The sequence below is a fragment of the Achroia grisella genome, unplaced genomic scaffold (genome assembly GCF_030625045.1).
Source record: "Achroia grisella isolate CSIRO2021 unplaced genomic scaffold, CSIRO_AGI_Agris_v1 utg540, whole genome shotgun sequence".
NCBI classification, from domain to species: Eukaryota; Metazoa; Arthropoda; class Insecta; order Lepidoptera; family Pyralidae; genus Achroia; species Achroia grisella.
In genome coordinates this window covers 1,203,952-1,226,293 of record NW_026712925.1, presented here as the reverse complement: position 1 = coordinate 1,226,293, position 22,342 = coordinate 1,203,952, and the positions used below count along the sequence as shown (strand labels likewise).

Genomic DNA, 22,342 nt, shown 5'->3' with positions numbered 1-22,342 from the left:
AGTTTCTTCGTTCTAGCTTCAAAAATGATGAATTTCATTACCAACTTTCATCCCCATTTTATTTTACCCCCTTATAAATGTAACGGTAAAAGGCAAAAAAAATCAGGGAAAAATCTTTACACATTTTACCTTGAATGGCATATTTATTTATATTTGATCAGCCTAAAATATAAGTCTTAGGCTTCTAGCTTTAAAAATGAGTATACGTCCATACAACTGTTCGTCTCCCCTTTCAACCTATTACAATCCTTTTTTCGCATTAAAACTGCGGATAGCAATCTATCCGCATATGGTTTTTATTGCTATTAATTTTGCTGTAGAGTAAAATGGATACTTGCGATTCGACTTTGTCTGTACGTTCATCATAACAGTCTATTTCAGTATATCTATTTTAAATAGTTTTGGCTGCTGTTGACTCAATCTATTAGAAATGAAAAACATAAAAACATGTATTTACAAATTGTAAGAAAACAAAACAAACTAAATAGACTTTATTGGACGTGGTGTTGGAATTTAAGTGTATTTTTGTTGCGTATATCTTATTTATATCGCATTTAGTTGAATGCGGTTGCGTTTGCCAAAACCACAATGCCTCCAAACTGCATTTTAAATGCATCTAAAATATTTATGGGTTCTACTTTGTTCTTAAAAGCATATATTGTTATTTTCAAAGGATTCTTTGCATTTTCGTTGTATGTGATGAGATATGAAATGATTTTGACACTTTTAAAACCTTAATGTTTATTTATATTGGTATTTTGGTATTTATCTTCTAACCAAGTTGTAAGTTGTTTTTAGAAACAATTCTATTTAAATATATGAAACATATAAAAGTTTGAGTGGGAAATCCATATAGGCGTTCATGTATCCATATAGGTGTCATACTTCACAATCCATTTATACACTTCAAGCACACTTCAGGAAAAGTAGTACCTATCCATTCCCTTTTCACCGAACCCGTCATGTATAGATCACGTGATGTATTACCAGCTTGTTCATTATTACCATTTGCAGAAGAAAGATATATACCGACTTAGCTGGCTTCATTTTGTAAATATAGGTACTTGTGATTATTAATTAATAATTTGAAATTAATTATGCCATTATTTACGACTCTTTAATTGCACTGTCAATAGCACAAGTGTATGTAATGTGAATGTGCCTTTTATACAGTTATTAACAGTTACCAGTTACTAAGTCTGGTCTGTATTGTTTGAGATAAAAGATAACCTTTGTGCTTACTAGTGATATCTTCATCTTAAATCTCATTACGATACATTCAGTAATGTAGTCGCGAAAATGTAACAGACAGACTCATTTTTAATTTTCAAAAAATATTGATAACTTGGTTTTAATTAATGTAACGTAATTTTTATTACTAATTAATTGTAACTAACAATAACGTTCGTTGCAGTTTATACGGATATTTCAGTTTGATAAAGTCTAACAGAAAATATACATGTATGTATATATATTAGGGTATTTACTTTCCTTTGTTTAAATAGAGATATTATAATATGAATAGTGGTTTTTATAAAATTTACGCTGATATAGAAGTGCAGAAAGCTATTTTTTATATAAATGCTTAATAAGTACATTCAATTACGAAATAATATTACCATGCCTTTGAAACAGACTCATCTTTGTCAATGAAACGTTAATAATGTTTAAATTCATTATTTAAACTAATTATTTTAACCTTTGTCCGACCACTAGAATTAATCATTCCTTCTATATGCAGAAACTGTAATGATTGATGAATGATTCGATAATAACTTTTTAGTAGAGATATTAAACATTTGAATATTCTCGCTCAAACTACAAGTTACATGCGTTGAAATAAATTAATTTGTATGTCGGGTATTGATACGGTACAGAAACGATTTGAGTGCTACGCTTTTACGTTGGATGAGAGTAATAAAGAGTGATCGATGGTACGGACAGTATTCCCCCCATGGGAGGGCTATTCGCTCTGCCCCTCAACATAGTGCCAAAAGTCGTAAATTTGAAATATCAACGGTATTACCACTGCCCTGTTACCGCTAAACTTGAATCGTAAACTTATTTCATTGAGTAAATGTACCTAATGATTTTTGATGATGAGGAAGGTATTCTCATTAAATTGCTTTGTTCACTAAGAAAAAGTAAGATACCTGTTATAATCTAGTCTATGACTTACAAATTGAATCATTTGAAATTCTAATATCCTTAAATTTACTAGTGGCTCACAAATTACAGAAAGTAAATAGAAATTATATTCAATATATTTATTAACTACATTATTTTTACATTTTATTTGGTGATTTGATGTATATTTGTTATGTACTAATCGGTAAATTTACGTAGTAATAACATTAAAAGATATTTCCATAAAAACCTTACAACTACAAACGATATATGTACAAAAACTTATTCAGATATTTGGAAATTGAAAACGTTCTGTTTATTGACAATAATGGAATAGTGCACTCGCTGGGGCGGCAGTGGACTTTGATAGGACAAGCATGAAGGCAGGTCAGTTAGGGCATTGTGGCGAATTCATTAGGTGTTAACCACAATGGTTTCCAAGGAGGACTGTGTAGAGATTCTAAGTTAACCATTGTATATTATTTACAATGGGACCAGTATTTCTCATTACTAACAATTTTCGCCCCCATCAGGAATATTGGATATGAAAATTATTATAACATAAATTAATATATTTAAATTCTTAGCACTCATACCTTACCATATCTATTTATTAAATCTTATTATTAATATTGTAAATGCGAAAGTTTGTGAGTATGGATGGATATTTGTTACTCTTTCACGCAACAAGTATGGAATGGATTTTGATGAAACTTTACAGTAATATGGCTTATAGATTAGAATAACATCTAGGCTATAATTTAAACAGATATTATGTAAATTGGGTAAAATATAATAATAAATAGCAACTAAGTGTGGTGCAGACGAAGTTACGCAGGTCGGCTATTCAATATATAATCAAAAATATACATTACAATACAATATAAACAAATATACAAAATAGTCTATATAACTGGAAAACAGGTTTAATAGCTTTTGGTAGGAAATTGCAACCGCATACTCCGGAAATAGCTAAAATACTAACATATACATGTGGCTTCATACCTACCAAGCGTGCACACACTACAACGCTACAAGCGACACCGGCCACATGGTAATAATTGCGTTGGACCTAGTGGTTAATTAATTAATTTATAAGTAGGTATATGATGATAATACAGAGATATAATTTATTGCTCGTATACTTTATTTGCCATTAACGTATAATAAAATCTTTCATTATCTAATTGAAATAGAAATAATCTTTATTCAATTAAACTTAATACAATCACGTTTGAATAGTCATGTTTTTATATTCTACCACTTTTTCGAAACGCAGACAAGAAGAATGAAAATGAAACTTGTGTTTTTTTTTATCATTGTTATTTTAAATAAATAATTATACAAGTAAGAGAGTGTGCGATAAGCAATATAGAGACCGCTATGCACTCAGTCTTATTGCATTCGGATAATATTGTCAACGCTAATTGTAATAGAATTATTATAAATCCATTAAATAGTGAAATGGACTTCCGCAAAAAAAAAAACACCTAATTTGATTAAATATATAAAAATAACTATCCACATAAAATATATATAAAATTATTATACACGGACATATATTATACATTACACAGATACAAACATGGTGCGCATTACCAGGTATATTAGATAGCTCTCTACGTTCGTTATAAATTAAATTGCTACAGGAATACAGGAAATCAATTCTATCTAGAGGCAGTTAATCAACACATAGTATGAGATATATGTGCTGGTGGAAACGTTACATAGTTGTCTAAGTGCAATATTTCAGTATTACCAGAGCTCTTATATAACAACTATACCTATAAATGGATGTTTTTAATAATGTAATATCTTTTTGTTTAGTAGTGGTTTCTGCCGATACAATAAAATATGGAAATTTCCTTAAGTTTTTTGTTATTACTTTTTATAAACATTTGGCAAATAAATTGTGAATTTAATGGAAAACATATCTAAACTATGAATAAAAAATATGTACCTAATTGAAAAACATCTAAAGCGTTTCCTGACGGCCATTCAGGTGCCACGCAATCGGTAAAAATTGATAAAACATTCCAACCTAAAATATAACTCACAAAAATGAAACTCATAAATCGAAGCGAAATATTTCGCGGGCCAGCATTCAGAGTATTGCGCTCAACTACAGAACGAAATAGTAGAAAGGAAAGGTATAAAAGCTTTACCCTTTCTAAAAACACGTAAATAGAAACGCGGAGCGTTCGGATGGTGGGAGCACACACACAAGCCGCACGCGGCTCCGCTGCCCGCGCGCCTTACATACGAGGAATAAACGACGTGAAATGGGAAAAAAGTTAAATATGTATGAGTGCGGGTAAATATATAAATCGGTATATAAAGGCGTTTATATAAAATAGATGGAAGAGCGCGGCGGCCGGCTGCTCTCGACTCAGTCGCGAGCGTCCCCCACGGCCGCACGCCGCGCTGCCGATCTCGGCGCGACCCACACGCTCGTTGCAATGTTACTCCCGTTTAGTTTCGGCGCGAAGTTAACACGTAAAATATTAGTGTGTAATATAATTTCCCTTCTGTTACCAACTTTAAAACATGATATTTACTAAATAACAGTGATAAAGTGACTTTACTCTTTGTAAGCTTATGTCTGGAAGTTATCGCGGAAGTTTCATTAAGTTGGTAAGTTGTTTGAAAAGTTTTAAAGCATTAAACAACAAGGTACAATTTAAGCAAGAATTCCATGTTTTGTAAAACAAATTAGTGCAATAAATTCAGATGTAAGAATAAATTGTTAGCATCTTTTGTGTATGTAATAATCGTAAAAGTCCGAAGGTTAATGCTCCGGTGTATAGAAATATGTATAAAAGAAAAAACCACGAGATTATAATTGCCTTTTGCGGAGTAAGACTTTTTGTGGAACAGGACCCGAAATTTACACTACCAGGTGCTCTGCACACCTGTGAATGTCAATTATGTAAGCGAATTATAAAATTTTCGAAATTTGTCATAGAATGAAAAATAATTCAGTTTTACAAAATACATTTGCTTGAATATTATTGCAAATGTATAATAATTAATTACTTAAATGGTTATTTAATCTTGATCAGTATATTTAAAATTATTTTTTAAAAACAATTGAAAATAACTTAATTTTATAGCACTTTTACGTAATGTTATTGAATTAAATTAATTTAACTGAACCTAAGCAACACATCTACAGCTCTACTCTCTACTCTATGGTCTCAACAGTTTCTGAATAAACTTTGAATGTACACGATCATTTAGGACATATAATAATAGATTTAAGTTGAACTGATATTATTTGTTAATGAACTACCAGAAGCTTATAAAAAGCAAACACAGTTTCGTTTCGACGCAATTTTTTAACTATTCAAGTAATACAAACTAAACGGACAGAATAATCGTATTGTTTTTGGAATTTATAGTATTTACTGTCTTGAATGGTGGTTCAATTAAAATTTAATAGAATTTAGTTTATACTCGTTCTTTGCGTGAACTATTTTTTTTTAAACTTGAATCACTTATACATACATAAACTATACTTACAATTAGTGACATCTTTTAGATGTCACTAATTGTAAGTATAGTTTATTAATATTTAAATAAAAAGGACAAAATCCAATAGTGAGTTAAATATAAATAGTAAAATTGAATTCCGTCAAACTTTATGTTCCTGTAGCATTTCGTAGCACTGGGTTACGAAGTGCTACGTCTGCCACAACAACCAGTCTAGTGTCTACAAGATACGATATAGTAAAAAGTATTATTAGACAAACATAAAAGAGTGTTTGAATACTGTATAATTTCGTTTGAACTATACATATTTTTATTTCCTTTGCAAAACAAATCGAAATTAGTGTTTTGGCCGTTTTTTTGGAGAAATTCAATACAATTCTACATGAAGGGATACATTTATATATTTATGTACAAGTTATTTTTAAAACTCTTAGTTTTTACCAATAGAAAATAGCCTGTTGTACATTAGCGCATTAGTTATAATAGTTTTGCATAATATACAATCAATGGACATTAAAATAGATCTACAAATACGTTAGTTCAATCCAACTGAAATACCTCCGCGGCATGGTGATTAGTAAATAATGAATATTTAAAAGGCGCATAGACTTTTTTGAATAGCACTCATTAGAATCAATTCGACCGGGATTCCATTTCCGATATTGAATATTTTACCGTAATATCAGACGTTAAATTGAATATTAGGCGAAAGGAAACCACTCGGGAATGCTTCATCTGTCGTCATAATGAGACCCGTGAAACGAATTTGTTTTTCGCTTTCAATGATTTTCTTAAATAAAAGTACCTAATGCGACATTTTATTATATTTATTTATTTAGGTCTTAATAAAAGTTAATTTTACTGCTTCTACTTAATATACCGCATGAAGTCAAAGAAATTATATATAACTAATGAAAAAATGAACTCTCAATGAAAAAATGAAAAAATCTTTACTGTAAGATTTTTTCATTGAGTAGATTTTATATATAACTAATTTTTCTTTTTATATACGAATAAAATATCAGAAATATTATGAAGAGGAAAAATTATACTATTCATTTGTAATGAATAAACTTTAAGAGTATTTAACCGATTATATAATATCTGGTCAGATAAGAAACTACTGATATTTTATTAAAAGAATAACTCATAAATACATTAGTTGCACTCATGCTAAGTTGCGGTCGGTAGCTAGTTATCGATAGAAATGTAGTGGCCACAAAAGCTTAAATAATAAAGTACCAATACACTGATTTATATTTACAGTCATAAATTTATTTCCTTGTAAGAGCAATAAGGTTGGTAATATTGTGAAAACATCCGCATTCTCTAGGAACAACAAAGGGCCATGTCTTTCTTTAGCATCTTGTAACAATTAATCAGATGTTATTATTTGCGTCTATAGACGTCGCCGCGGTACATGGAAACCATTTGTTCACGTAAGGCGCAATTTCTGCTTGACAGTTAAATTAGTACACACAAACAAATGAAACAGTATACTCGTTGGCTAAATGGAACGCACCTCGCTGAGCTAAGTTCAACTGTTAAAAGTAATTCGTTTTGGCCATCTCGGTAGCTGTTTATATAATAGATTTTATCTCGTTTATTTATAGTTATTTTCACTGGCTCTTCTTTTAATTAGCTAAAAATGTATTGTATATTATCTTATTACAATTAAGGTCTGCAAGTCTATCATTTAATGCCTTTTATTGTTTAATATATAAGAAGCATATTTCCTCTAGCTATTTTTGCAATTTGGTGGTTTCATGAAAATTTATGAAAGTGTGTATTAGGAATTTGGGAAATCGCGCATTATTTAATTTAACCAACATTTGCATGCTCATTGAATTGACGAAAGAGTACGCGAAGTGGTAGAAATTGCTGGCCGTTGGAGTCAGGCTAGAATGCATCAACCTATAGAGGCATAGAGAAGGAACGTCGTAGTGATTAGTAGCTATTAAGAGAGCTGCAGTACCAGCTCGATCTTCTGAGGTCTCCTAGTCTCCGGGATGGAGTTTACAACGTCTGAAATATATATAGAGATAATATTGGGTAGTACACCAAATCCAATATATATAGATAAATAATTATAATTGTAATAAGGTTCGAAGATAGCGCAGTAATAAAAGAGGAAAGTAAAATATTTATCACGTATTCACGTTGAAGTCTAATTTACAGTTTTTTATTTTCTAATGTTTAAAAATGACAAGGAACATATAATTTTCAAATTTATATTTTCCTTACATGAACTAAGGAGTTATTAATAGAAGGTGTCTAAAAAAATATCATAAAAGAACACGACTATACTCGGGTATATTCGGGTAGAAAGACAGCTTGTTATTCCCATTTGAATAAAAAATATACAATATATACCTGTAGTTTGTAAAAACCTGTTATGTTTATTATCTAGAGACAGAAGTACGACGTCCATTTCGTGGGCAATGAATCTCAATTCATTACCGCTTCTATTTCATTATGTTGTCAAAAGTTGCCAGGTATGTTAGCGATAAAATACTAATTTGTCTTCATTTATACTGATTGGTTATGAAGTATATTGTACAAATATTACAATACAACTTTTTAACAAAAGTCTAATTATATTACTAGTTGTAATTACTTAATTATTATAGTTTTAAAGTGGCAGTTTTTAATTTCAATAAATAAGTCAGTTTCATAGGTTATTTTAACAACAACTATTATTTTTTAATCTGATAAATAACTAATACATATATACCTGTCATAAATGAGGTTAACTCTAAATTAAACTATAATTGTTCAATGCATTTGTTATAATGAATAGTTATTTATATTAAATCCTATAGCATTTACCCTTCCAATTGATAATATATTCAGTGAAAAGAACAGTCGAAGATTGACCGAATTTTTATATTAAAAGTTAAATTTTAATAAACATATCACTCAGACTTCATTTTCATGAAGTAGTCTCTAATACTTCGACCGACATTGTCAAGAAAATTTATTGAATTTATTACTAATTTAGGACTTTACTTTGCTGACTTCACAGTCTGTATATAGATTTTTATCTGTTTCAAAGAATAAAATAATCAAAGAGCGGTAATGAAGGGCAAAGTAAGAGGTCATTATCTACATCACATTATGGGATAAATTAAAAACGATTGAATCGATTTGGGAAAATTCTTGCCATTAAAATGTCCTGATGGACGCCGCAACGTACATTACAACCCGACAAAGGCCATCCGTCTTTTGTTGCCAGAAAGGACGCGGGTACAGCCTTTACGATATTATATAGATGTGGCTATAAATATCGTAAATGCACCAAACATAAAAGAAACTTATTACAAAATTGGAGTTCAGACAATCTTATTGGAGTGCTTTCTATCGGACAATGGAGGTAGAAAGAAAACATCTTTACAGTACTACAAATTATAATAAATAAAAATGTTTGGTGCAAAAAACTACGCTATAAAAATTTGTGACATTTCGCGTAGGTATGAAAGTATAATGTTTAAGTATTTTGAATATACAATTTATAAATATGATACAAAGTTTCTGCAAGGTATTGTATGTATGGAAAAAAACTGAGTATTTAATATGGATGCATTGAGTTTAAATTTAATATATACCTACTCGATATAAATTTATTAGCGTACTCACAATATTGATGCAGTATGAATATTGTATTATATTGCATTATATTGAAATAAAAAAAATCTTTAATTTAATATTCTAATACTGAAATAACGCTGAATTTAATTATGTTAAAATTATTTAAAACAAGACACAATAAACATTGTACCTCTTATTAAGTTTTAAACGGATCTTTAATATCGAGATATTTTATTGAAGAAGTAAATATACTGCAAAGGATATTAGCACATAAAATAAAATACAGTAAGTCGTTAAAAGTACATTTAATCAAAATCAAAGTCCTTTTGAAATTGGTAGAATTTAATTAAATATGAAATAATTAAGTCCAAATGTTCTGCTCACAATAGTACTAAAATTGAAAACTGTATCGGAGTGTATTTAACAGGCGAACCGAATATTTATCTGCAATTAATACCGGCCGCGTTTGAAATAGAATAATAATTCAAATTTATGAACTTATTTGTTTCTGTATTGTGTACACAGTTATGTATATGTACATTATGTACTACCTGACCCGGCAAACGTTAACGTATTAATTAATTAAGGATAAGGCCACCCTTATCACCTAGGTTATAGAAATAGCCTACCTATTCTTAGACCTACCAAATACATACAATACACTAAAAATTCCTTAAATATTTGTCCAGACGTTTTGGATATGTTCGATATAACTGCGACACGAGATTTTTAAATTATAATATTAGATATGCAATTTTTCTCTCGTGAAGTGAAGACTAAAAAATCACAATACATACCTGTGTAGATGTATGCTTCCTCAAGATAACTTGGTAGTGTGTCCCATCACAAATCAACATCTATTTAGTTATTCTATCAAACATCTATTCTCGTGGATTATCTATATATGTACGAGTATTTATTGTTTGTAACTGAACTGAGGAAATAACACAATATCTTGAAAGCACTTTACATTATCTCTGGGATGATATATGTATATACCTACATATATATTCCAACTGCTATCACACGAATATTATAAGTGTGTTTGTTACATTTTCTCGACTAAACTGCTGAAATGGATCCTAATTAAAGTTGAGATTGAATTATTTTATTAATTTTTCAAGTTAGATATTTGCATAGTTTGAAAGAATGTGATAAAACACTGCAGGGTTTTAGTTTTAATAGAACGTAATTTATCTGCCCGATTGTGTTGTGTATTACTTATTATTAATTATATTATATATAAGCAACTTATGTATACATAAGTTGCTTATTTCTGACTTTATGGGTTTTAACGACCAGACCAGACAAAAAATTGGACCCGTCATTATACGTAGTGGTATATTTATTTAAATCATGTAGAAATAGTCGGCGAAAGCTAGTTGTCAATATTATAATAGTTGTTATAACAAAGTTTAATATGAACATAGACCATTCAATATGATCATAGGTAAGCGGTATGAAATGATTACATTTGCAAAATTCCCGGTATTGTATCAGTAAGGTTTGCCGCGTCAACTTGAGCTGAGTAAGGGATTTCATATTGCTGTCTTATAGTTTTTGGACCTACAGTTTCCATACTAGTATCTATTATAAATGCAAAGATGTCTGTTTGCTTTTTACGATTAAATAGTTGAACGAATTTTAATAAAATTTGACGTGAAGATATATTGTATCTCGAGGACGAATATATGTTCTTTTGTATCTTGAAAAAGTAGATGAAAGCACATGTAACACGTGGTTCTATATAATTATACAGTATTAAGTTCCTATTATTATGTACCTCTAAAAATATAAGATGTTATACCTACAGAGTTATTAATTAATTTTGAACTGCTTGGATCGGAGAACGATATGCTACTTTTTATTCATCATGGTCGGGTATTAGTAATTAAAAAAATAAGTCAATGGAATCAAAATAAATCAATTCTTCATTCTTCTAATTTCGACAATACGGATGCAATCGCGTATAAAATAAATTAAAAATAAAATCAATTATAAACCGAGATAGATTATGTAAAATGCTTCAGTAGACTGAAGCATTCAAGTAAACAACATTTTACAATAACTAAATTTAGTTAAGTCTAAAGTTAAATCAAATATTTCTGTTGCACAAATTTTTTACAAACAAAGCTTATTTTGTAAGCTGTTAGTTTTTGAAGTATAAAATAAGATTAAGAAATTACACGATAAGAGGTATGACATCTTAGTCCTCCGAAATAGTCATGCGTTGCCAGCAGGAGTGGTATCGGATCGTCACTTGATAACGTGATGTCTGTAGTGGTGTTCATGTAAAATTATATAACTAAAATAAATCGTCAGTTGTTTGTTTGCGTTGGAAAATTTACAATAAGTCAATTTATTATTTCTTATCAAAATTTCAATACACAGATAAAGGTGCACATGGCGGACTTAACACCTTGAGGCAATTTATTGTGTAATATTAGACAAAAGAAATTCTTACGTTATGAATTTCTTACTTTGAATACCTTACGTCTGCATCTTTCTTGTTATTAAATAATTAGATTTTGTAATGAGTGATATAATCTTATATTTTTTTCTAATTTTCAGGTCCGTTCAAAATGGTGACAATTATTTTGATAGCAATCTTTGGTAAGTACCAAGCTTTATGTTTATTACCATCATTATTCTGTTTTTATTACCTCAGATGTAATAAGCCTCCTATTTACTGTCCAACCTTTCTCGGGGTCTGAATTATTTTCATCTCCTGTGATGATAGGTGGCTGTGGTTGGGGCAAAAGTAATTTCAAATTACAAATACGATATTATATGATATGTCCTTGCTCGTACATGTAATAGTGTTTACATATAATAGTTTTATACTTGTTTATATATGGAAATATATAGCCCAGAACAATTTACAGAGCGTCGTCTAGTCCCAAACTAAGCACAGTTTGTGTTATATCAGATAACTGGTGGAAATATTTATTAATTTTTTTGTAAATGTACTAAAAATACCGTTATTGGTTGATTTTATCAACGTGATAGAATCAAAACAATGATTGTAAGCATTTTTGGAAGTAATTTCCGAAACAAGTTAATCAATTTTGGTACCGTTTTAAATGGTGGAGTATCGTAGTATCTCTACTGTTAAAATTCTGTGTTACCGTTATTAATTTAGTACGTTTATGGTTTAAAGGCAAGTATTAGAATTTTAAGGCAATACAGACTATTTTGCCTCCTAACCTCGTTATATTATTTTTATTATTATGTACCATGAATATCATAACTTGCCTGGTTTCATAAATCATAAACATCCTGCTTAATAAAATTGTCTTTTTATAGGTCTTCAATTATCTTCAATATAGGTTCATAATATAGTAATGATAATATACATTTATTTGGCAAATGTTAAATTAAAATTCTATTTTAATTATCATGTAGGATATTTTAGGCACTTATGAAAGTCAAGTTATTAATAAAATTAATAATAAAAGAAGAAATATTAATAGTCGACATGTAGTCGTTCTTAAGGTTTGAGTTTTTATATTTAGTATAAAAGCTTTAATAACTGTGATATTGTTGTCTTAAAGTTTATTTTTAAATTCCACCCTTCCATCAAATTAATTGTCCCGTGTCATTCATAGCAGCAGTCTACGTGTCGGGAGTACTTTTGACTAACGATATAAGTTGTATTTAATGAACTTTTAATTATACTTGTAAATATTTTATTTACAACCAACTTCGAAAAAAGCAGTTGGTACTCAATTCGACTTTATTTCGGTTACATCAGATACCTCACATTTTTCAACGTTTAACATAATTGTTGATTGTATTATATTCTAATTATGATCTATATAAAAACCAGTCATGCGTCATTGGGAACAAAACATTTTTTTTATGAATATATACAACCAATGAATTTAACACAGCCGTGTTGCAATTATTTTCATAAACTTTTTTTAGGATGTCCTCCACATATTGAAGTCCGCCGCAATTAAAACAAGTCAAACAATGAAACTGAGCTATTATTTTTAGAAACATGTACTAATAGAATTCTATATATATGTATAATAGTAATGAAAAATTAATTTAATCTGAAGCTAGCGATTGTCTTCTCCCATGTCACATCGAATATAAATGTAATTTATCCAGTGAAATATGACCATGTCAAGACTCAAGAGTTGAATTCAATACGTAACAAATAACAAAGCCTCTGATATATCACATATAGAATAATAGTCGTGATTGTATATTTATTTATATTTATAGTATAATTTAAATAATATATTACTTGTAATGACGTATCCACATAATAGAACTTACAAAAGAAACCCAGACCTTATTTCACGTATTTTCTCATATACACTTGATGTCTGACTGTCGATGACAGAGGTCGGCCTTGAGCCAACAGCCAATTATTTTTGCGTCTCGACGTTAACATGAATTTCTTGCTCTAATTTATATGATATAACTGTAATTACTTATCAGGCAACAATTGAAGTGAAGTTCATTAATGTTCCCGATGTATAGGTATACTTAGGTCTCATTACATTAATAATTCGGTATTTTCTTTACATTACTGTTCCTTCACAATATTCTGATTTTACTTGGGAAGTAGGTAATTGTGAACAAATAAATAGGTATTTGTATTAAAATTATTGTTATAAACTGTGGATTAAGGTTGGTCTATCCCATTTATTAAATACTAGCAACATAATTTCTACAGTGTTGTCAGTAATCTCGGCCCACTTAAAAACTGGTAGCATTTAAATGAATTGGGTTGAAAAAGGAAATGAAAATGTAAAAACTAGCCTTTTACTAGTCTACATTTGACACGTAAAAAAGATGGGACAATCGGTCGCCGAAACAGTTAGCATTTTAAGTTTTTGTACGAAGTCTTTTTTTCCGTATGCCTGACTATCCTATTTCAACGGTCAAACAGCTTGCTTTGTAATATGTGTTTTACTCAAAGAGATAGGAGCGTGAAATACACTTAGATATGACATCTTTGTCCTCCGGAATGGCAATGGATAAGTGGTGCCACGGGCATTATAAATAATATGATGACGTTATGGCCATTCATGTGTATAGCCTACAGTTACCACTTAACATCAGGTGGCACGTTAGCCTGTTTATTATTTCAATTAAATATATTTCAAAATTGAAGCACAGGCTTTTAAATGATTTACTACACCTATAAGACTGCTCTGTATTAATAAGTTTAGCTTCCGAATAGATTAATGTTGCTTATTTTCCTATAAAACAAGTTTCGTCCGGTAAGTCAATAGTTGATTTACTATGCCGAAACTTTGCAACAACAAAGGTCCCAGATGGAAATTTAACAGGTGCGTTAGATATCAAGACAATACTCGTAAATAGGTGATTTTATGGACGCCCAAGAGAATCTCACCGCTTCTTGGGTTAAATCAAATATTTGATACGCAAACAGACGGCCTCGTTATGATGTGCTTGTCGCTAGAATGGTCCAGTAAGCAAGATCCTATTAACGCCATTGTCATCAGCATAAATCAGCAGTAGAGCAAATAAATAAGGTCTTTCAGTTCCTGGTATACCTATATACTTTCATATATATATAATAGGTATGATAATAGTGAGGCTTATTTAGATAATTTAAAACATTGTTCCCCGAAAAACGGATTTTAATAGTGACGCAGCTATTATGAATCTGGAACTGGTTACAGTGTTAGTTCCAAATTAATCCATTAAAAGAATTATGAAAATATCTTCAAGATTGGCGTTGACATAGACATACAAACATATTGATATACACAAAAGAGCAACACACAAGTTTCTATAGACAGTTAACTAATAAAAAACAAATTGTTATGACTATTCAAAAGTGCTTAAATTAAGTTTATTTGAATAAATGATTTTCTTCCTCTCCATTGAAAACATTTTCGTTTCTTTCATATAACGTTTAGGCAAACTAAATGGATGTAAAATCAGTGACAACATTCGTCATCATTAATCATTCGTCAGGAGAATAATACTAATTTTACCTTCTGACTGTCTTTGGGAAGAGAAATTAATGATAAGAAACGAATAGTGGCACTCTCGTAATAATCATAAATGTATGTACATCAATATATATATTTATTTATAATTCAATTAAAACGTATATACTGATACTATCATGTAGATCGTTAACATATTTGTCATTTCAGTTACATAAAAATATACTAATAGAAAGTAATATGCTACGCTAAGTGATATATATATTGCGAATACAATACCTACTAACGGGTAGAGTTACATATAAAGTGCGAAAATAATACTTAAAGAAATGGTACAAATAAAACTGCGTGTAGGTATATTAAGTAAGGGAATTTACAGGGACGCTTATGTTGCGTATATGTGAATAGCTAGAAAGAGGGGAAGAGGTAAACTTTATACAACCAACCTATGAACGGTACTATATGAAAACCATACCCCAAAAAGAAATAAAATAGGTATCAGCAAATTTAATGATTATTATTAAGTAGTTATATTGATAATTTCATCAGACTTAGATTTTTCTTTGATAGCAATATGTATTAATTAACATGAAACTATAATTACAAACTCGATAAATGTTTTGACATCATACGAACTAGTATATAGTTTTACTTAGAAACATTTGGTTCATCAAAATTAGCTATTGCAATTGACTATAATTTTAATTCTAATAATAGATAACAAACATTAGCAGAAATTAAATAATGTACAACTTTCGGAATTTTTATTTTTGTATACATATTTTGCTCTAGACCCGTGTATGAGCAAAATGATGTATACAACTTGAATGAAAATAACAAACAAAATTACTACAACCTTCGTTTAATTTGTAGGTACAGGTACAGGTACTTTTTACTCTATGCGACCTAAACTTATTTAGACGTTTAATGTACACTATTCTACTCTAAACAAACTTTTATTTAGGTGACTATATTTTTGTAACGAAAAAGCTTGTTTCCATTCTACTAGATGACTTTTATAAAAGGGCAGAAAGGAAAATAGGAATAAGGTTCAGTTTGCAAAGGGTAATGTTGATCGAGTCACCTCGGCTGTCGAGCGCACGGCTAATTGTTTGCTCTGCACGTCACTGATACTGCAACTAGAAGGGATAATGGGGAATTAACTCGCTTATGAAAAGTGTATACAGCTCACACTGGTAAATTAAACGTAGTTCATTTATTTGTAAACGAAATTATACTTGCTAGACATTTTTACCAGTATTTCCGCTAGACTTTTTACAATCATCAGTGTTGTTGGGATATATGACAAAAAAGTTACAGAAACAGTCCGCCAGAATGGAATCGCAGTACGTCACTTGATGATGTATCATGTCTTAGATTGTAGATGTAAGCTTGTTACATTAAAAAATATGTTTTATGCGTATTTAATACAATTCATTACAGACTCACTTTAGAAAATTTAAGTAAAAGTGAGTAAGTTTATTTCACAAATATATTTTAATAGATATAAACACTTTTTTAATGAAGTGGTTCTTGTATTTCGTGTTAAACGTAATGTGCAATTTAATAATGTTTCCGTATTAAAACCCTATAATGTTTAATTTTATTATGTCAGAAGTATAATAATATGTGTGGAAACATATCAATTTATTTTTAAAAACCAATTTTGAGAATTTGCCAAAAGAAAATATTTGTTGTTTTGCTTTATGAGGGTGCAAAATATGATATATTACTTGATGATATATTTATAGTTGATAATGTTTTGAATATTATAAAGAAGTAAAAAGATAGAAGTCTTTATAATAAACAAATAAAATAACGATCGTTTTCGTTGATTTTATAAGCGATTTTCCTTTGCGATTTTTAGAATATTATAACTATTATAAAATAATATTATTGAATTTAATAATATCATTGATCTAAAAGTCTAATATACATATATACAAATAATATTCAGTTTAGATAACAAAGTATAAAGTTGATTCTTAATGAATTCGGTATAGAATTGGAGTGGAGGAGAAGGAATTCTTATGTTGCGACTCTTCTAGGCTTAGTACGTTTTGGACGTTCTTTAGTTGGTTTAACGAGATGCTGAGTAAACACGGGTGAAGGCTATATACGATTCAATTCGACCTTCTAAACCTCTTAAGTGGGTAGGCGTACGATATCAAATAAAGTAATTGATTATATTCTTCAAAATATAGTGCTTCATCATGTTTCTTTCAATTGGTTTTGACGTTGGAATGAATTAATATTACGGTAAAGACTTAAATCAATAATATTCGTCATAGAATTTGTTCCTTTATTGTAAAGACTCATTAAAATTAATTCTAGATTAGCGCAGAATCACGTAATATTCAAGTTGAAACAAAAAATATATAAAAAATAATCTGAAACACACACAACGTAGGACAAAGGATAAAAGTATGTGATAAAATAAATAGATGTATTTTGTTAAGTAAACCAGTACTACTTCTAGCCTAGCTCTTAACACTTAATTAACTATAAGTTGTGATATACCCGACGGAATGAAGTGATCGTACCCGACAAATTGCCTCTACCCGAATGGAGATCTCTCCATAATATGTATTATAACACTATCTAGATGACATTGTTCTAGTTAATTGAAAAGTTTGCTGGTTGGTTGCGATAATTCTGTATAGTAGTTCGGGGTAAATTTATGTTAGATATACGGAAATAGATTAATTCTGCATATATTTTATTTTGAAATGAAATTAATGTAACGAAATAAATAAATCCCTTATTGTTCCTCTTACAGAAATAACTATTACATAAATTAATATGTGTACCAAATATAAAGACAATATAATTACAATACAGAGGTAACAATGGGCAGTCTTATCTCTAAATAGTGATTTCTTCTAGGCAACCTTAGGTTGGAGAGGAGTGATTAGACTGAGTCTGGTCAACATGTAAAAATAATTAGCTATAATAAGTATTATCTAATAAATACAAATAATACATATACCCGTACATATAACTACATATTAATTTTGTTTAAAAACAATTCACCACCTCTGACTTACCTATGATATGATATGATTCACCAAGCAACTGGTTTTTTTAACATTGACATGTGGCAGTGAAATTACAGGATATAAAAGCATGACATACTAGTTTTCCAGACTGTCATCGCTTAGAGGCTATCACGGGCATCATATGATGACTACATCTCCGTGGTGATGTTCTTGTACATATATAGATGACCAGAACCGTCAGTTTGTTTACAGTAACATAAAAACAAATTATGTAGATTTACATTTACTTTTAAGTATTATAGTGTTAACGAACACCAGTAGTTAATAAGAGTGATCTTAAGGTATTCGTTTGTAATATTATGTTTACCTTTGCATTGTTCCTGAGGCGTTTGTGGCTTATTGCCACGTAATTATTTTGCCTCAAGAAAAGCAATAACTTCGTGAAATTGATATAAAAATAAGTAAACATTTTGTCACTTCGGGATAAATTCTTAATTTAATATTTAGATGGTATTTATTTAGTGTAATTAAATTAATTTACACTGTAAAAATCGAATATATATTTTTTAAATTTACAATTTACTATTTTTTAAATTTATTTATATATATTAACGTTTTGATCTATGTTCTCTATTTTATGGTACATTCATGACTCAATGCTGGGTATCATGGGTGTTGTACTACTTACCAGCAGGTGGAGTGTCGGCTTGTTTGCCATACCAATAATTTTTTTTATCAAAGTGTACTACAAGTAGATCTAAAAACCTCTCTATTTATGATATATTTGCTATATTATTTATTATTATTATTTTTTAATTATTTATTTGCGATATATTTGCTATATTTATCGTAGGCATGTTTATTTATGAAGAAATTATTAAAGACTGATATATACAACTGTTTACTGTTATTGTGAATGACATGAATAAAGTATATCTATATTTTATATATACTAGTAGAGAATGATACAATGAGCATGAAGTCAGATTAGTGAACCCGTAAGTTAATTATTGGCGTGTTCAACAAGAATTAACTACAGTGATTTCTAGAGAGGACCGCGTGTAGGTCAATATAACATGGTACAAGCTGGTAACAATCCTCTCCCTCATACCAAACCCTACAGAACCTCTGTAGAAATAACTGTACCTACAAAATCGGATGGTATTATGATTAAATTTAAAATTGAAAGAATTCTGTGTTAAATTGTGTGTGGCTTATGTTTAGTTGTATAAACTTCACATAAATTTTGTTTTTAACATAAATATAAATATTACAATCGTTTTTTGTAATTTAAGATTTCTTCACATTTTAATTGGGAACGCATAGTAGAACATTCAACTTTCTATTTTTTTAAATCAATTTCTAATTAACTACTACCTTAGTATGAAACCTATATACAGATATCTAGGAACAATCTACGACATTGGCATTATGTGAATTATTTCAATGTGGTGGATAACATAAGGGAATTGAAACTAGAATTAATTTCTTCAATACGTTTGATATTCCCAGAAACATAGAGACTCAATTTTCTTTATAAAATTAATTTACCAAGAAATGTTACATTCAGTTCAAGCTAGGCTATATTTCATTCTGTATGTAACGTTAACTTAGATAATATTGTCTTATAACTGAACTTCAGTTATGTCTTTTAAAATCTAATAGAAAAAAAAACAATGCGCTTTTTTAAAGTAGATACAGTACAGGTATATCTGATGTAGTTAATTAAAAAGTTGTTAAAACACATATAAAGTGTGAGCTTATTTTAAGGTTATATAGTACTAGCGTATGTTCGTCCACATGATATATTTAATTACATAATTTTATTAATATCCGTTCAGCACCTTAGCCGTTAAAAGGTAACAAAAACACTAAGAATCGACAAACTTTTTAATTTATAATATTCGTATGGATTTTAGTATCTTTCTAATATGATACGAACTCTGGACCATTGGGTCAACGACGTTAGCTAACGACGGAGCCACGACGCTCTCTTTTACAATGCCTAGTTACGCAATTATAAAAGTGTTGATGTGTCTAGTGTTAATTTTTTAATGACTTGACCTTTATGGTCAAGACAACTTCACATATACAAATATTAATTATAAAACCTTGTTGCTTAAATCTAGAAATGATTATACACACATGTAGATCTTCATTTTTAACCTGTCGTGATGGAATTATTTTATTGTTAAATGTAAGAGAGAAGTATCCTGTATTTTTTGTTTCTGATTCATTTATATTCATATTGAATGTAGATTATACATTATGTTAGCTAAGAATAGAGATAGTTTCGTAAAGTCCTTTGCTTCTTGAATTGAAAAGGTTAAACGGCAACTGCTATTTTCTATCCCTGAAATATAATAATATGGTAATGTAGATCCGGAATCGCTTGAATAAAGACAAAGAGAAATAGAGTTTGTACCTAACCGTATTGGGCAATATAGATATATATATAGTATAAATCGTACTTCTATAAACTGCACTCATGTAATACTATAGATAAACTATTATACTTTTCTGTCATGATTTTTTTTTAAATTTTGATTACAATGCACTTACATTGTCCATCAAAAAAGTGGTTACATTGTTGACTATTATGAATGTCATGAATTTTTCATCAAAAGGAGTGGTTGTTAATACTCACAGTAGTATTAACATCACTATACAGTTGGGATGCGCTTGTCATCCTCCTGCGGCTGCGTGCCGTACAATATTGTGCATTTGTGGCGCATTACGTTTGCGCGGGAAAATAAAACTATAAAAATGGCTTCTTCTACAAACTGACTAATTCTTTTGCGCTCCTAGTTCCTAATTATTTTATACTATAGATTATACCTTTATGTATCTGTAATAAATACTTCTAATATAAGTATGTTAAATCTACATACATATATACAACCAACCTGAATATAAATATGATATTATTTTATATTGCCCGTTAACGTGACTGTTTCAACTTATAAGTTGGAGGTTTAACTGCTCCCTAACTGCAGTTAGTTGAAATTAACACAATAACAGCAATAATGTCATCATAACATTATATAGGGTTATATTTCCGTCAGGTTGTGTGTTTACGATGGACATGATTGTTTCATCTTGATTTAATTTATACGGCTATGAATAATTGTTTAACAAGACTTACACTTAATCCATTCCGGACCAAATATCCGCGTTTAGTAAACATTTTGTAGTTCTGTCCCGTCGTAGTTTTTATTATTAATCCTAATCTCTCCTAATGCTCTGTTATATGATTTAAGGAACTTCCATGATCGTAGCATTATGTCTGTGCATGTATTCGACCATCAAACAATTTCTTTATTACATTGAAATTTATATGAGATATAAAAGTTCCTTATAATTTTCTTTAATACTTCATAAAAGTCATATTAATTTATACAACAACAACCACTATATACAAAAAATATGGACATGCCGCTTTTGTTTACGTCAGTTACGTCTTCTTTTCATATTTGAAGATAAATAAAATATATTTTTTTTTGTATTTACTTCGCCTATGAACTAGAAGATTAAACGAATACGAATTTCCTATTTTTTGACGTATATAAATTATGAAGACGATGGTAGCAAAAGTTATCCATGACTGACAAGCTAAAATTCTCTAGGTACCTTTTACAATGTAGTAAATACAACTACGTAATATTAAACACGCAGTCTCACCTTTTAATAATTCTAATTCGTGGGTTCAAGTTATACACATTTTTTTTAATGTAAATGTAGTGACATACATGTCTGCATGGTGACGGAAACATCATCATCATTACCTGTATACAACAACAGTACGATGGACATTACGTTATAATCATGTCTGTAATATTATCTGTGGTAATCCCAATCAAGCGTTGCTGGTATAGAGCAGTTAGATGTCATGTATTCCTATCCCATAATTTTAATGATCTAACAGCACCCTTCAACAAAAAATTAAAAAAACATAATATTTTAATATTGTAACACGACTTTGAAAATATATATTTTTATTCTCACATAGCAATGCTTTAATGAGACCTCTGACATACCGAAAGAGGTGCGACAGACATTTTTGGCAATATGTTGTTCAATATGTACCGAAAATATTAAAGACGTTCGAAACTATGTGTTCTTTTACACTATTTTTGCTTAGTGTAAGTAGTAAAGAATAGCGAAACGTTTTAGTCTCACTTTAGAACAATCAATCAA

At 29.7% G+C, this 22,342-nt stretch overlaps 1 protein-coding gene across 1 annotated transcript in view; it reads left to right on the top strand.

Moving 5' to 3' along the window:
- The first annotated feature begins 4,546 nt into the window (after positions 1-4,546).
- Positions 4,547-22,342, top strand: part of LOC131847596 (cell adhesion molecule Dscam2-like) — a 107,460-nt gene continuing 89,664 nt past the window's right edge. Inside the window, exons 1-2 of the mRNA XM_059197195.1 lie at positions 4,547-4,761; positions 11,779-11,820. Of these exons, the coding sequence (XP_059053178.1) occupies positions 11,790-11,820 (31 nt within the window). The 5' untranslated portion in view covers positions 4,547-4,761; positions 11,779-11,789. The remainder of the gene's footprint in view (positions 4,762-11,778; positions 11,821-22,342) is intronic.